Source organism: Nestor notabilis, unplaced genomic scaffold, assembly GCF_000696875.1.
Source record: "Nestor notabilis isolate BGI_N333 unplaced genomic scaffold, ASM69687v1 scaffold18627, whole genome shotgun sequence".
In the NCBI taxonomy this organism is placed as follows: Eukaryota; Metazoa; Chordata; class Aves; order Psittaciformes; family Psittacidae; genus Nestor; species Nestor notabilis.
In genome coordinates, this window is record NW_009937140.1 from 2279 (window position 1) to 17247 (window position 14969).

The following is a 14969-nucleotide window of genomic DNA, read 5'->3' on the forward strand; positions in this document are numbered from 1 at the left end:
CTGCATGGCTGCAATACAAATGTTTCCTTTATACTTGGAGCAAAACAGAAGAACTGACCTTCACCTTTTCCAAGAAGGAAGCTTGGGGTTGTTAAATTATTTTAGTTCTTTGGAGAGGATCACGACCTCAGTCATGTCTTATCCCTATTGTGATATACATTTGTACAAAGGAAATAGAGACGATGATTAGTATCTTTATGGGTGCTGCATTTCATTTCTTTTTTTATCCCTGAAATGTTGGAATTCCTTAAGTGGGCTGGGGAAGCAAAGGATTTTTTCCCCACCCTCTCTGAAATAAATTAATGCCATTCATTTTGATTAATGAAAAGTCTGAGTTGTTGCAGTCATGTATTCACTGAAGAAATCCAAATCTTTATGTCTATATATCAGATCTATATATTAAACAGGCACATCTTTAAGTGGACATATTTCACATTCTTAAAAGCAAATTTTAATACAATCAGAATTGTGGATCAGCTTTGCTAGGTGTTGTGAAGAGAATTTTTTTCTTGAAAAAAGGTTTTTTATATAGGTACTGTTCATTAACATTTAATAGTGACTTTTTGTATTTAATTGATGTCTCCGTGTCCAAAAACTGAGACACCAATTGCATATTGTTGTTGTCCTCCAACAAGAGTTACTGCAAGAATAGACTCTGGCCCACAAAGTAAGTTGTCTTATTAAAAAAGGTCTCTTAAGAGAGTAAGAGTATACTAACAGTTGTCAGAGGCATCTTGTATGTTTGGGGTTTTTTTTGAGAAATACCAATTGAAGACAGCATTCATATTTAAGTGTAGAGAGAGCGTAGGATTTTGTGCCTTCGTGTTTTGCTGCAAGTATGAAAGTGGGAATGTTTGACCTTAGAAAATAAATCTGCAGACACTAAATTTCAGCATTAGATCCCAGTGCTGGGATTTAACCATTTGAATATGGAAAAAACACTTTTCAAAGAAGTGGTTGAACTGTATTGATATTATATGCTTCAGCTTAGAAGTATAATGGGACTTAATTCATAGGAATAATTTAAAAAAGGCCTTGACATTGTGTTATTCTGTGTCCTTTTTATTACTAAAACAACGTAAGCAGATTTCAGTATTTTGTAGTGTGAAGTTTTTGTCTTTTCAAAATGTGGCTGGTAAGCTTGTTATCCATCCACCATCCTAAAGATGGGCTGAGCTAAATATACATCGTTCCTGGCAGATGTTTGTTTAGCCTGTTTTTCAAAAATCTCTAATTACAGAGATTCCTCAGTATGTCTGCTAGTCAATTTGAATCTTTATTTATATTTACCTCTAGATGTTAGAACAGCATGATCTTGATGTCTTTTGTTACACTGGAAACCCATTAGTTACCCTGTTCCTGGTAGATGTATCCTATTCCTTGGTGGGCACCTTACCTCGTTATAACATCTTCCACATAATAAAAAGAAGTGTCTCCTCTCTGTTCTGCTGTTTAGATAAAACAGACTTTTTTCAACTTCATTTTTGCAAGTCAAGCTTTTTGGGGCTCTTTTTTGGTGTTTTGATTTTGTTTGTTATTTTTTTGTTTAGTTGGGTTTTTTAGGTGTATTTTTTCTGTGGTAGGTTTTGCTTGAATTCTGTACTCAAATCTAGATCTAGTGGGCAAGCTACACCCTCACCAGTACACGGTAGGTTTGAAAAATTACTTCATCTTTCCAACCTATAATACTCTCATTTATTCACTAGAATATGATGTTTGTCACTTTTGCATCAGCCTAGAACTGTTGACTCATTCAGTCTGTGATTCACTGTAGCTCCATATCTTTCTCTGCAGAACTGCTGCCTACTCAGTTGTTCCCATCTTGTAATTGTACAGTTGTAGGTTCCTGCTTTGCAGCTATACTTATATAACTGCATCCTATTTTCAAACCACTTCTACCACTTATCAAAATCACCTTGAATTATAACTTTATCCTGCAAAATGCTTTCAATCCCATTGTAGCTTGGGATTGCTTCTCTAGAACCTCAGCTAGTACAAATGAAGGTACTGATTTTTGAACCTTGATGTACACATTCTTCCCACTTGATAGGGGACCCTCTGAGTACTCTTGGAAAATTGTTTTTCAGGCAGCATTGCATCCAATTTTTAGTTACTGAGTTAAGACTATGTATGATTCTCAGAAAATTATGAGAGTGATTTTAAAGTCAAGTTAAATCTGTTGCTGTTCTACTATTCATACAACATATTATCCTGCTACAGTAATAAATTTCACTGGTTTAGCATGAGATTTTTTGACAGGAATAAACTAAATAAAAGCTGCACGTATATGAGTTCTTGTCCTAAACCTTGCTGTGTTTCCTGCAGTCAAAATAAAATAGTCCATCCACCTTTTAACATTAAATTTATCCTTTACAGGTGTCTGAAGTAACTGATTACAAATTGCATCATCTTTAATGAAACATTACTGAAGAAACTTAAAAATAGGTTTCTACGGATGATTAATATTTTCAGAAGTCATATGCAGCTACTTTCTGCTGTTTGCAGATGTTGCCAATAGAACCATAAAGGGAGGAAATTAATATTGTGTATCTGACAGAAACAACATTTAACTAAAGAGTCTCCTTTGTTATGTTGACTGTTGCAGGCCAGAACATCTTTAAATCTTTTCCTAGCAGACCAAATCTCTTTACTTTTACTCAGTATGGCAACTAGAGCAAAAATGCATGAGAGTTGGGAGTACAGAAGCAAATGTTTGAGATTCTTGTGAGGAAATATTTTTTTAATAGATTTCCATCATCTCTTGAAATTAGGTGCTTGCAAATTGATGCTTTGGTCAATCCTGCTAAAATAAATTGATTGGACTAATAATCTACTGAGATGGTCTACTTAGAATTTGATCGTATCATTCTTTTCTGTAGAACACATTTAAAACTTGATTTGACTATGGATCACTTTTTAAAAGTAAATCAAGAAAACTGTATGAGCTTCTGGAACTATTAGGTTTGGTAGAGCCATCTGAGGTTGTAGATGGTGCACAGGGCTCTGAGTAGTTTTGCTGATCATTCTGGAAAATGGGACTGGGGTGAAAAACCTTCAAGACATTAAAAAAATAGGGTGAGTTGTTCCTACACGCACATTTCCCCCTCTCCCTTGGACTATACATAATTACTGGTTCAGGTGGTAGTTTTATTATTTTGCTACAGAGTTGAAATGGAGTATTTGAAATATATTTGCCTATTGTAAGAGAGCTTAGTTTTGTTTTGTTTTGTTTTTTCAACTAGAAGCAGTCTTAAACTAAGAGAACCTGTAAGCCAGATACCAAAGCAGATGTGTCAGCTCGTATCTGTCTAGCTATGGTTGGCAAAAAAACTTTGCTTGGTTTAATAAAGTCTTAAAATAATTCAGAAATAAAGTTTATCTCTAAATTTCTGAAACAATCTTTTGCCCTGTTCTGTAAGTTACTTAAATCTATCCTGACTGTAACAGTCATCAAGGGTGCTGAGTGAGATGGGATTACAACTATACTATTGTCTTTATATTTCTCATATTTTGCCTTTCCCAAAAATAAGTTCTGATGGTATTAATGCTAATACAAATTGATTTCTTTATTGCCGATGTGAATTCTAAGTCATTCTTTTGTGTATCAAAACCTGAATCAATATGCAGGTTCCAGCACAGCAGATGTTAAACTTTCCCATTTTAATAGGAAATGCTTCTACCAGTCAAATTCGTTATGCTTTGTGAGTAGCGCTTCCTGTTGTGCTACTGAAGACAGAATACTGGATGGGGTCGACATTTGGTGTGACCCAGTAGAACATTTCTTATGTGATTCTCAGGGTTCAAAGTAATAACTGGAATCTAGGTGGGCTATGTAGGTAGAGCCTGTGCATGTTTTTTCCTCGGATGTTCTGGGGTTTTGGGTTTGTTGATTGGTTTGTTTTTCAAAAGGAATCCCTTATAAGTGCAAAACTGCTGTCAAAGCAGTGGATAGTCATTTATTTTTTTGTGGTATCTAGAGACAAGAGGATAGGGTCTGTTCTTTCATAGTACTTCTGTGATGCTAAAGAATCTCACAAGTTCATTTTGCTTAGCTGAACAGAGTTAAGAATTGTGATACTGAAATTGTCTGCCATACATTTATAGAGGTTGACCATTTAGACACTTGCCCCTAGCCAGAACTACACTTAGTTCCTGCTAGCCAAGAACAATGTCAGTTGCAAACTGATTCAACAAACCAAGAAGTAAAAATTCTTTTGAGTTCAACTATCTCATTTTGTTTTCCACTTCCTGATTCAAAATTTTGTTTCATGATTTCTCATTTTGGTAGCATCAATTTGCTCCTTGGATTAACCTGCTGTAAATCCTAGAACTAGAGTACTCATCAAAGCCATTGAAGGTGACTCCAAAGTAAACCAGCAAATTGAAATGTCCCTCTCTTCTACTGAGGCAACTAAAAAACTTAATCAGAAGCAAATTAATATAAATCATGCTTCTCTGACCTGTTCTTAGTTCTTGGACTCTTGACTTCCGTGCAAAGCTCTGCTCTCTTGTGCCTGATTGGTAAATGGGGCACCAGAATCCTTATTGGGAAGTAGGCATCTGAATGAAGTAACTTTAACAGTTACCATATGGCAAAAGCATACCTTTGCTGTCTTGCAGAAAGCTGGCAAGTAATTGAGTCCATTAAGATTTGGCATAAATTCATCTACTAGTTTGCACTAGGAAGTGATTAAAGGTATTAGTCAGAATTTTCATGAAATAATTCTGTATTAAGTCTCAGTCTTGCACAGTTTTTATTTCTTAATGTCTTTGTTGATTGACGTCAGTAACCTGTAAAGATTGAAGCTTTCTAGGCTGAGGCTTAATGTGGCCTTGTGGCTCTCAGGAATGACCTATATTTTAATTAGCCCATAGTGAAACATTTTAACTTGCTTACATTATCCTCAGGATTAAAAAAAAGAAAAATAAAAAGAGACCTTGTTGACAAAGACTTCTAAGCTTTTGGACCTCCTTAATGCAAACATTCATAAACTTGGAAAGGTTCACTCTTGTAAGTTTGAAAAACTCAACAGTCATGTAACTCAAAGGATTATATTCACGTGTGGGAACTTTATAAAAAACTAGTTTGTTTTTAAAGAAAGTGTAGGCTTTTCATATTAATAAAAGAAATTTTTCCAAAAGAGGAATTCAGACTATTCTTCAAGGAGTAATTCACATATAACTGAGCAGAGAATTTTGTTTATAAAGCACCTTTTAAAGGTAAATTCAGAGGTGGTAGACATGAATTATTTTTAGATTATTCTTTCCATTTAAAATGGTCTGTTTAAATGGAAAGTTAATTTACAATTCTGTTTCATGGTAGGAAGAAATAATAATCCCTTGTTTGCATTAAAGCTTTTTCTTCTTTAAAGAGAGCATATGCAGGACTTCTGAGTCTACTGTAATGTATGGGAAAATTACCTGAACATGTGTTGAATACTCTTCTAAAGTTAGCCTGATTCTTAAATTTACATTATTGTTTTGGGCTAATGTATTTCCTTTTTTTCTTTTCCCTGTGTGTTGAACTTGTTTATAACTTCATGTATTTTCTTCACAGTTCTGTATGAAATTCAAAGTGTCAAACTCCATTTTCTTAAGTGCATACCCCAAAAACTTTTCCAAAATTGAAACCCATGGTACTGCTGACGATTTTAGGAAACAAACAGGGTAAAAGCAGTCTCTGGAGGCTGTCTATTTTAACCTCCTGCTCCAAGAAGAGCAGGCTTCGGAGTTAGAAGAGGTTTCTCAGGTCCTTGTCTACTCAGGTGTTGAAAGTCATCATGGATACTGGTTTCACAGCCAGGCCCTCAGGCACCCTGTGCCTCTGCTCTGCCACTTTCATTGTGAAGGACTTTTTTTACTTCTATCCAGTTGAAATTTTCCTTGTGGCAGCTTGTGGCCACTGCCTTGTGTCACTTCACGGCCCAAGTCTGTCTAAAACCTGCCCATTGGGTGCTGGAGGAGATCCTCCCAGCTCCTCTCCAGCTGAAATAGACCCAGTTCCCATGGGCTCATCTCTATTTTATGTGCTCAACTCCTTGAACTCTGTGCCCCTGATAGATCTCCCTGGCATAATTGCTGTATGTTGCCACAAATTTTGAGGCCAAATGGGAGTTTATGGCAACATGCGCAACAAGGTATTTATTTTGAAACTGTTCATTGACTTCAGAGTTTAATCTTAAAAAGGCACTTGTCAGCTGGGCAAAGGAAACAGACTGGTGTAATGCATATATTGGGAATTAGCGTTAAGATTCTTCTCTGCCTAGCAGAGCTATTTAACAATCTCCAGTCCTGCCAGAATCATCAATAAAGGCTTTTGACACTGTTGGTTGTTCTGGTAATCTGCAGAGAACTGGATGTAGTCTTGAATTGTCCTCCACAGGACTGCAGAGGCAACACATACCAGGTCTGGAAGGGCTGTTAGTTTGAGATCAGTAACAGGAAGTTTCCTCCATGTCTAGCTGCTGTGCTTTTTTTTTTCTTTTATATCCCTTTTAAACTATAACAGAAATGAGAACACAGTTTGAATCTCCTATCAAGATCTATTCTGATACCGAACAGTTTGATACATGTTATAAACGTGGAAAAGTACATGTGGTTCTGTCTGTGTGAAGGGAGTTGTGACAGGAATTTTTGTGAAGACTTCTGATCTTGTTGCAGCAGGGATTTTTTTATGCTTTCACGTTTTCTTTTTATGAATTCAGAATATGCCTGCAGTCGCAGTTTATCTTCCTAGCCGCTTGTTTCTGTATTCTGTTTCCCTAATAAATATCCTGTTTTATTTTTATGAACACCAGTAAGTTTCTATTCCAGATTTATTTTTGTGAACATCAATGAAGTTTAAAAAAAAAAATTAAATAAATAAAGCATACATCTCACTTTGCTTTAGCTGTATTTTTCAGAAGCAGAAATATCCTTTACAAATTTGGCCTTGATAGTTCTTATCTTGTTTGGTTTGGGGGTTTTTTTTGTGTATTGAGGGTTTTTTCATTACTGACCCCCAGTAGTATCATTCTTTCATGATAAATGCATTCATTGCATCTTACCTTGTCACTTTAAGGTCTTTTTCAGCAATACTGAAGATCAGAAATTACTCTGTAACAGGCAATGAGTTATTTCCTGTCTTTAGGTTTATTTTCTGGCTCAACTCTTCAGACTTGAGACCCATCATTGTCATTTAGGCTTTTTTAGGTCTTCTAAGAAATTACAAATGGCTTTATCTCATCCTCCCTGTTGCCCCCCATTACGTCTAACTTCCCATGTGATTGAAAAATGGTGGGTGGGTGGGTTTCAAAAAAGACAAAATCTGCTGCCTGTGCATTGTGTGATATTTACAAAAAAATGTTTTCTAATGTTCTCTAGTTTGAGGAAATAGTATGAACATGCCTTAAAAGTTGGCATTTGGAGTTGTAGAGAATAAAGTCATACAAGGAATGAGCTGATTCCAAGGTGGAGATGGATCATGAGGGACTTGAGAAATAATAAGCTTAATATTTAATTAGACAACATATGGACAAATAAGGGAAAGAAAGGACAGGTAGAATTGAGACAGATGGAAATAATACCTCGGGAAACAGGCACCTAGCAGCTCATAGAGTTCTTAAATTATAAAAGCTTTTTCTAGTCTTGGATGACTGTAGGTCCTGTAGGGCCAGTAAGTAAGGCTGGGAAGTGGCAAGAAAATGTGGCAATATCATTGCCTGACACTGGTATGGGTTTTTTTGTTAGTTGTTTTTTTATTATCTTGGGAAAAAGTAATGTTTTTAGGCATTAGGCTTGTATTGTAAAGAGCAATGTAGTTCTGCTGACAGTATGTTTTCAATCTGTATTCTAAAACAGAGCTGTCAAGTTTCTAGCCAAATTTAGGCTCCTGGTTTAAACAAATTATAAATTTTACCTCTCTTCCCCTTGATATTCTGAATTAGCAGATAAGAAGCAATATCTTTTTTTACCATCCTTATTAACACATACTTTCTTAAATGTCATATTTCTTTCCCTTTTTGCACTCTATAATGTGTATCTTTTCCTTTCATAGCTAGAAGGCAGCTAGCTCTTTCTTCCAAAGCCTATCATGGAAGCACATGAACTGCAATAGAATATGTATGAGGAAGAAGATAATCTGTCATTATCTTGTGATGGCATGTTCTGTTTCTTCTCTCTCTCCTGCTCCACCCATATTGAGCTGTTTACTCCACCCTCTGCTTCAAACCTTGTCTCTAACCATCTATCCAGATGAAGGCAAAGGGGATAGGTACCTGGAGTTGCATAACTATTTTCCTAAACACTTTTTTTTTTTTTTCCCCCCCTCCACCTTGTAGCAATTAAATAGGGTTTTCCATTTGGGCTCAGGAAAAGAATCACATGGTCTTTATCCCATAAATGCTGTTGGCTTAACTAATTTGACAACATTAGAGAGTGAAATTCTTATACAGGGAAAACGGAGCATCTTGCAGTGTATATGTCAAGAAATGTGAAGTGTGAAAGCATGTCTAAGTTACTTTCCACTTCTCTGGTGATTTAATTTGACCTAGTACCATATAGATTAATTTATAACTATTATTTTTGTGGCAGACAATAATAAGTATAGTCTGCCTGTATTATGTACAGTATTTGGGAAAGTGATAGATTGTCTTGGAATGCTAATTTGGGAGTTAAAATCTCAGCATAAACTTCACAGAATCTTGCATACCTTGCATACCTTTCTGTGGGTGCTAAGCTATTTCCCTGGAAAAGGAGGAAAGCCACAATTTTAAGGGAAGTCAGTTACACAAATGGGCAAATACTAATTCAGCATTTTGTCAGAAGGAAGCTGATAATATTTTTTCTACCTTTCCCCATTATTTTAAATTCCATTGAAACATCCATGTTTTTATGCTGACTGCCAGATTGTCGTCAGTCTGTGATGCAGGACCTTTGAAATAGATAGTATAGCAATCAAATTTCTCTTGCATATATGAAACCTAGAAGGATGCTGAGTGGAAGTTGCCCTTTTTGTCTCAAATTAATCTGTGCTAAGATATAACATTCTAAGCCCAATCTATTTTTGTAACAGACACCGGCATTTGTATTTAAATGGGTGTTCTGCCTTTGTATGTTTGACCTATATAATGTTATGCCAAAGGAAATGAAACTGTTTGGGCATGTATTTGAAGAAGCCAGAACATTTTCAGGTAATGATGCTGTAACCACATGTTGGTCTTCTGGTGTGGCCTTTGCAGTGTGGAATTGGTCTTGAATTTTTCTTTAGTTCCTATTTATAGCTCAAATGCTACCTTTGTATGCAGTTTTCCCTAATGTTTTATATCATGATGACTGATAATGACTCTGGCCTTCCCTTGAATATGCTTTCTTTAACATAGGTTTGAGTTCATACATGTAAAAAAAGCCTAATACTGTATCTATTCTTTCTTTTCTTTGTAGAAAATGTTCCACGAGAACTAAGAGAACCATTTTACACGGACCAGTATGACCAGGAGCACATTAAACCACCTGTTGTTAACTTGCTGCTGTCTGCAGAACTCTACTGTCGTGCTGGTAGCCTTATTCTCAAGAGTGATGCTGCAAAACCGCTTCTAGGTCATGATGCTGTTATACAAGCCCTGGCACAAAAAGGCCTTTATGTTACTGACCAAGAAAAGTTGGTGACTGAAAGAGATCTTCACAAAAAACCAATTCAGATGGTGAGTGATTAAAACTTGTATGTTATATTTCTTCTATTCGGTGTACTCTCAAAAACTATGTATGTATCTTTTAACATACATCATTATGTTGAAGTATTTTTCTCAAGAGTTAAATGTGATTTATTAGTGGGAGGCTTATGATTGTTTTGGCTTGTTTTTCTATCTCCTTATAGCTGTCAGTGCAGGTGTATTTCCTCTGTACTAATGCTCGAAAACACCTATCATTCTACTTACTTTAAGTATTACATTTTTAAATATAAGAGTGACAATATGATCACTTTGATTTCAGTTTTACAGAACTGACTGTCATTGAAGATTTCTGTGTTGGAAAAGCGGTTTGAAAATAGTTTGGGGTTTTTCGTTTCTCAGAGAAATCTTTGGTTACAATCTTAAGAAAAAAAGGGTTTGTTGACAAAGGCAAGTCAATAACATTAGTAACATTCAGTAGTCATCAGTTAGATATTAAGTCAATGTAAAACACGCAACAACAGTATATTCTTTCATGGAGACTTAATAATATGTCTTTGCTTTATGCAGCTGCTAATTAAAACACTAGTTCTACGGATGAATGATTTATCACTAAGCTCCTAAGTGATGGATTTCCTTCCTTGTTTGGTGCTGAGTTTAGAAAAAAAAACAAACCCTGTAAAAAGGATGGCTACATATGGTTGTTTTGAAAATAACAATATGATAGAATAATATTCAATTGTTTTTCAAGTATTTAAAATTTTCACCTTTTAATGTTCAGTATTTTATATGAAAATAAATAAACATGAAGTGTTTTCACATTTGATTTTTTTCATTTGATCCCTTTCTAGAGTAGTTGTAAGAGGCATTGCTTTCAGAGTTGTCAGTTGAGAAAAATGTGTTGGCATTCTCTAGTTTGTTTTGCTGCTCTTTAATTCAGTAATTAATGTTGCTTAAAATGCATTTCAGTAGCAATTTTGTATTTCCTCTGTGCTTGAGTGCGTGTTTGTGTCTTTCCTTGCCATATTGCTTAGGTATAGTCCAGCAAGTAGTTATTCAAGCATCAATTATTGTAGCAGATGGACATCCCCAGATTCCTGCTCTGCCCAGGTGTCCTGGGTTCAGCTACAGCAGTCCTTTTTTCTCCTTCTTAGTAGCTGGCGCAGTGCTGTGTTTTTGACTTTCAGTCTGGGAACAATGCTGATAACACCGATGTTTTTAGTTGTTGCTAAGTAATGTTTACTCTGACCAAGGACTTTCTCAGTCTCATGCTTTGCCAGAGAGGAGGGGAAGCCGGGAGGAAGCAGAGACAGGACGCCTGACCCAAACTGGCCAAAGGGGGATTCCATACCACAGCACGTCATGCCCAGTATATAAACTGGGGGGAGTTACCCGGAAGGCCCAGATCGCTGCTCGGGTCGGGCTGGGTATCGGTCGGTGGGTGGTGAGCGGTTGCGTCCTTTTCCCTTGTTATTCCTCTTATCATTATTATTGGTAGCAGTAGTGATTTGTATTATACCTTAGTTACTGGAGAGCTGTTATCTCAACTCGTGGGAGTTACATTCCTCCAATTCTCCTCCCCATCCCTCCGGGAGCGGGGGGAGGAAGGAAAAGGGGGGGAGTGAGCGAGCGGCTGCGTGGTTCCAAGTTGCCCGCTCGGCTTGAACCACGACACCAGGTCACTTGTCTGTGCTCTAGTACCAGCAACAGATGAGTGATGCTGTTGAGTTAGTTCACAAGCAGCTGGGCTGTGACAATGAGAGGTAACACTGAAGTGGAAATACAACTGCTTGGGCAGAAAGGCAGCCATGTCTAAAACAATTGCTGCCAAAGGAATGGCTGTGAAACTGTAGTCTCAGCACTAATATTCTGAGCCCAAGAGTTTTCATTTGTCATGCGTTGCTCACATCCCCATGCAAGTTCCTAGCAGCAGTGCTACATTTTAGTTGGGAAGTCTCAACCTTTTTCCTTATTATACAATAAGCAGAGTTGACAAAGTACTTCAAATCTGGCTGTTGTGGTATTGTCAGAGTCTTAAAATTCTCTCCTTGATGTCTTCCAGTAACTTTTCCTACTTTTCCATATGTCACAGTTTCTACAAGTCTTAAAAAATAAAATGTATATCCTGGTTTAGAGCATGGAATAATTTTTCTTTCTCAATTATGTAGAACAGAAAGGTTGCATATGTAATTGACTCATTCATTCCTATAGTAGGCCAGATGGTGTTAAACCTGTGCTCAGTGTAATTCTGAGTAATGTAATAAGAAATAGTATGGTAGTCTTTGTCTTTGCTAGCCTGTATTCCCCATGAATATGGGACACATGCTGGTGTTAGAGGACATTTATTGTTATCTGCTCTGATGTATTGTGTATCTATTGCTGAAAAAAGAATGAGTTTATTACGGCATGAAACTATGGAAAGAGATTTGAGTATGGAATGGTTTAATTTTACTTGTACTTTATAATGTGTGTGTAGATGTGGTCAACAGACTTGGAATTCCTTGTACTATAGGTTAGTGATTAATTGTTGATTTACTTCACGTGTGACTAACTAAAGCAGGCATGTCAAATCTTGGCCTTTTCTGTTTCTTAGATAGCTATAATAGAATCTTTTTTAGGGAGTATCTTTTATTTTCAAGTCTTTGAAAAGTCTAGGAAATGGATGTTTCTTTATGCACTATGGATGGGATGGATGGTAATTTCCTTGTTACTCATGACTGACTTGGCTGCGTTAGCATCTAATTTGAGAAGCTGCAAATTCTTGTGTTTGTGTGTATCTGTATATACATACATAGGTGTATGTACATATAAAAATCAGTTTCCTCCAGTGGAATGGGATTAGGAAACAGGAATTTAATGCAATTAACACATGGTAACAGGAACAAAATCTTCTGTTCAAGCTTCCCCTTCATCAGGATAAGGAAGTCCATGTGGAGTCTGGTTTGGTTTAGTCTTTCTTATGTTTGGTTTGTTTTGTGGGTAAAATTGAAAGCTAGGTTAATCTTTAGGCTTGTTCTGATTTAAAAACTTTGAAACTGAAACTGTTCCTTAGAGATTCCATCTTGTGATAACACTACAGAACTATTCAGTGGTATCGCTATTTCTGTTCTCTGCAAGCTATTAAAAGTAAATTTTGTGTTTATTTTGTTAAGTCATCTTAGTTGATAGGATCATCCTGCTGCCTGAATTTTTGGTAGGGGAGCAAAAGAACCAAATACCATGTTATTACTCTCCAAGTTGAATATCATATGGTCTTGGTTCTGCTTAGACTTTAAACAGGGCAGAAATAGTCTAGAGCTTAGAACTGAAATGGCATTGAACCAAGAACCAGAGTATTTTTCTGATGGAAAATTATACTTCAGGTCAGGAGTACAAAAGAAATTACTTGATGGTTAAAAAGTTTGAAAGGTAAGGTGCAAAAATATGAGTAAAACTATTTATTTCTGTTGGTGAGTTGCATTTGCATTAAAAACCCAAAAAATGTCTTAAGCAGGCACTTCCATATGGAAATCAGATGTGAGATTTTGAAAGGCTATAGAAATCAAATAGTTTAAGAATTCAGCGTGGTATAATTAGGCAATAATTTTGGTTTAATGCTTACAGATGAAAAAAAGGCATTTTTAGATATTCAGTTCTTAAATAAAATTTTGTGGCTGGGAAAAGATTAGTGGTTACTGAATATATAAATACTATCTCTATGAAAATATGCCATACTTTTAAATATTTCTTTGTATGGGAAAAAATAAAAGCTGGAGTAAGAATAACACAATCAGAAAGTGTAACTCGTTAAAATTAGAACTCTAATTTGGAAAAATATTGTTGTGGAAAAGCATCACCAGCTGAGCAGCTACCTTCAACTTACACCCATGTACAATGATTAATGATAGTACTTTAAAAAACAAAACCCCAAAAAATGGAACTTCTAAATCCTGCATACAATTCTATAATTGCCAGCCAAGATGCGAAGGGAATAAGTGGCTCCAGCAAAACCCCAGCAATAAGTCCATGGTAGCTGGTAGGATGAAATACTGCTATCTCCCTAATTGTGAGATGTTATTCATGTGTATGGTGTTTTAATATAAAAAGTAGTGTGCTGTCATCCAAATTGTTTATCCATTTAGCTGCAAATTACCTTCTTCCTTGAGGATGTCTTCTCTGAGGAAGTCTGGCAATAATTCTCTCTGTAGCAGTTTGTGAATCTGGGCTATTAACTGAGTTATAAATAGGTGTGCCTGTATTACCTTTTCAATGGTGATCAGTGTGCATTTAAGGCAGAATTCTGTATTGCACACAGTTACTGCCCTTTTGGCTTGTATTGTGGAGTCATCTTTGGAACCACAAACTCTTCCAGCCACTGAACTGGAAGATGGGATGTAGGATTGCACCTATTGTATGCAGCTTGCTTGCCAAGGTGTACTCATTTCACTAGACTAGAGCTGATTGAAGTGTATCTCCAGAAGGAACAGAGGGGATTCCTGGGAGCTTTGCACCAGTTTTGCTTTTCTGTTGTGCAGTACTAGTTACTAAATTAGTCATAGCCAGCAAAACTTACATGAAAGTAAGGGCGATTGATAGTTCTGGTTTTGTACCCAGAGCCAGAATCTGGATCCCCTTCTGGATAAGATAGCAGACAGTGAGTGGTTAACTCATGCTGCAATTCAGATTTTTGTCTCTCTGACAGACTGTATTCATTTGAAATGACAGTGTCTCTCATCAGTGGATTATTTCTCCTTGATGAAGGACCCAGTTAGCTTGCAGCTACATGCTGCAGCCTCTGCATTTTCGTGCTGTAGAATTCCTTTAACTCTGTAAAGCAGCAAAACGTGTACAAAACATTTCATAGAACAAAGAAAAGATGTGGCTTCTGCCCTGAAGAATTTCTTATTTTTTTTCTTGTTTTAGGCATGATGTAACAAGTTTCCATTCCTGTGCTATTGTGAATCACTTGTTAATGAGGACGTGTAAGAAGAATTGTCAGTTTCTTGACTTGAGCCCATAGATACCATAATTTGTTAGTTAAATTCTAATATTCTAGATTCTAGTATTAACAGACTTGTGATATTGAAGCATCTTGCATGGTGGTATGTTTTACAAAAGATTGATATAAAAAGTAAATACAGTGGTGAAACAGAACCTGAGTTTAGTCTAATGTGCTGCATAGAACCATTCAGCTGTGTTTTGAGGCTGGGATAATATAACCTTTAGATGTTCTGTACTTTTTTGCTCAGTTTCTAGACTCATCTCCTCACACATTTCTTGTGGGATTCTTATTTGCGTGAGAACAGCGATCCAGTGGTTTTGCTGGTCTTGTTGGATGTAAGA

At 36.4% G+C, this 14969-nt stretch overlaps 1 protein-coding gene across 2 annotated transcripts in view; it reads left to right on the forward strand.

The window, feature by feature from the left end:
- CAMSAP2 (calmodulin regulated spectrin-associated protein family, member 2) overlaps nucleotides 1-14969 on the forward strand; it is an 84845-nt gene that overhangs the window by 2056 nt on the left and 67820 nt on the right. For both annotated transcript variants that reach the window (XM_010018686.1, XM_010018687.1), the window contains exon 2: nucleotides 9421-9680. In XM_010018686.1, the coding sequence (XP_010016988.1) occupies nucleotides 9421-9680 (260 nt within the window). The remainder of the gene's footprint in view (nucleotides 1-9420; nucleotides 9681-14969) is intronic.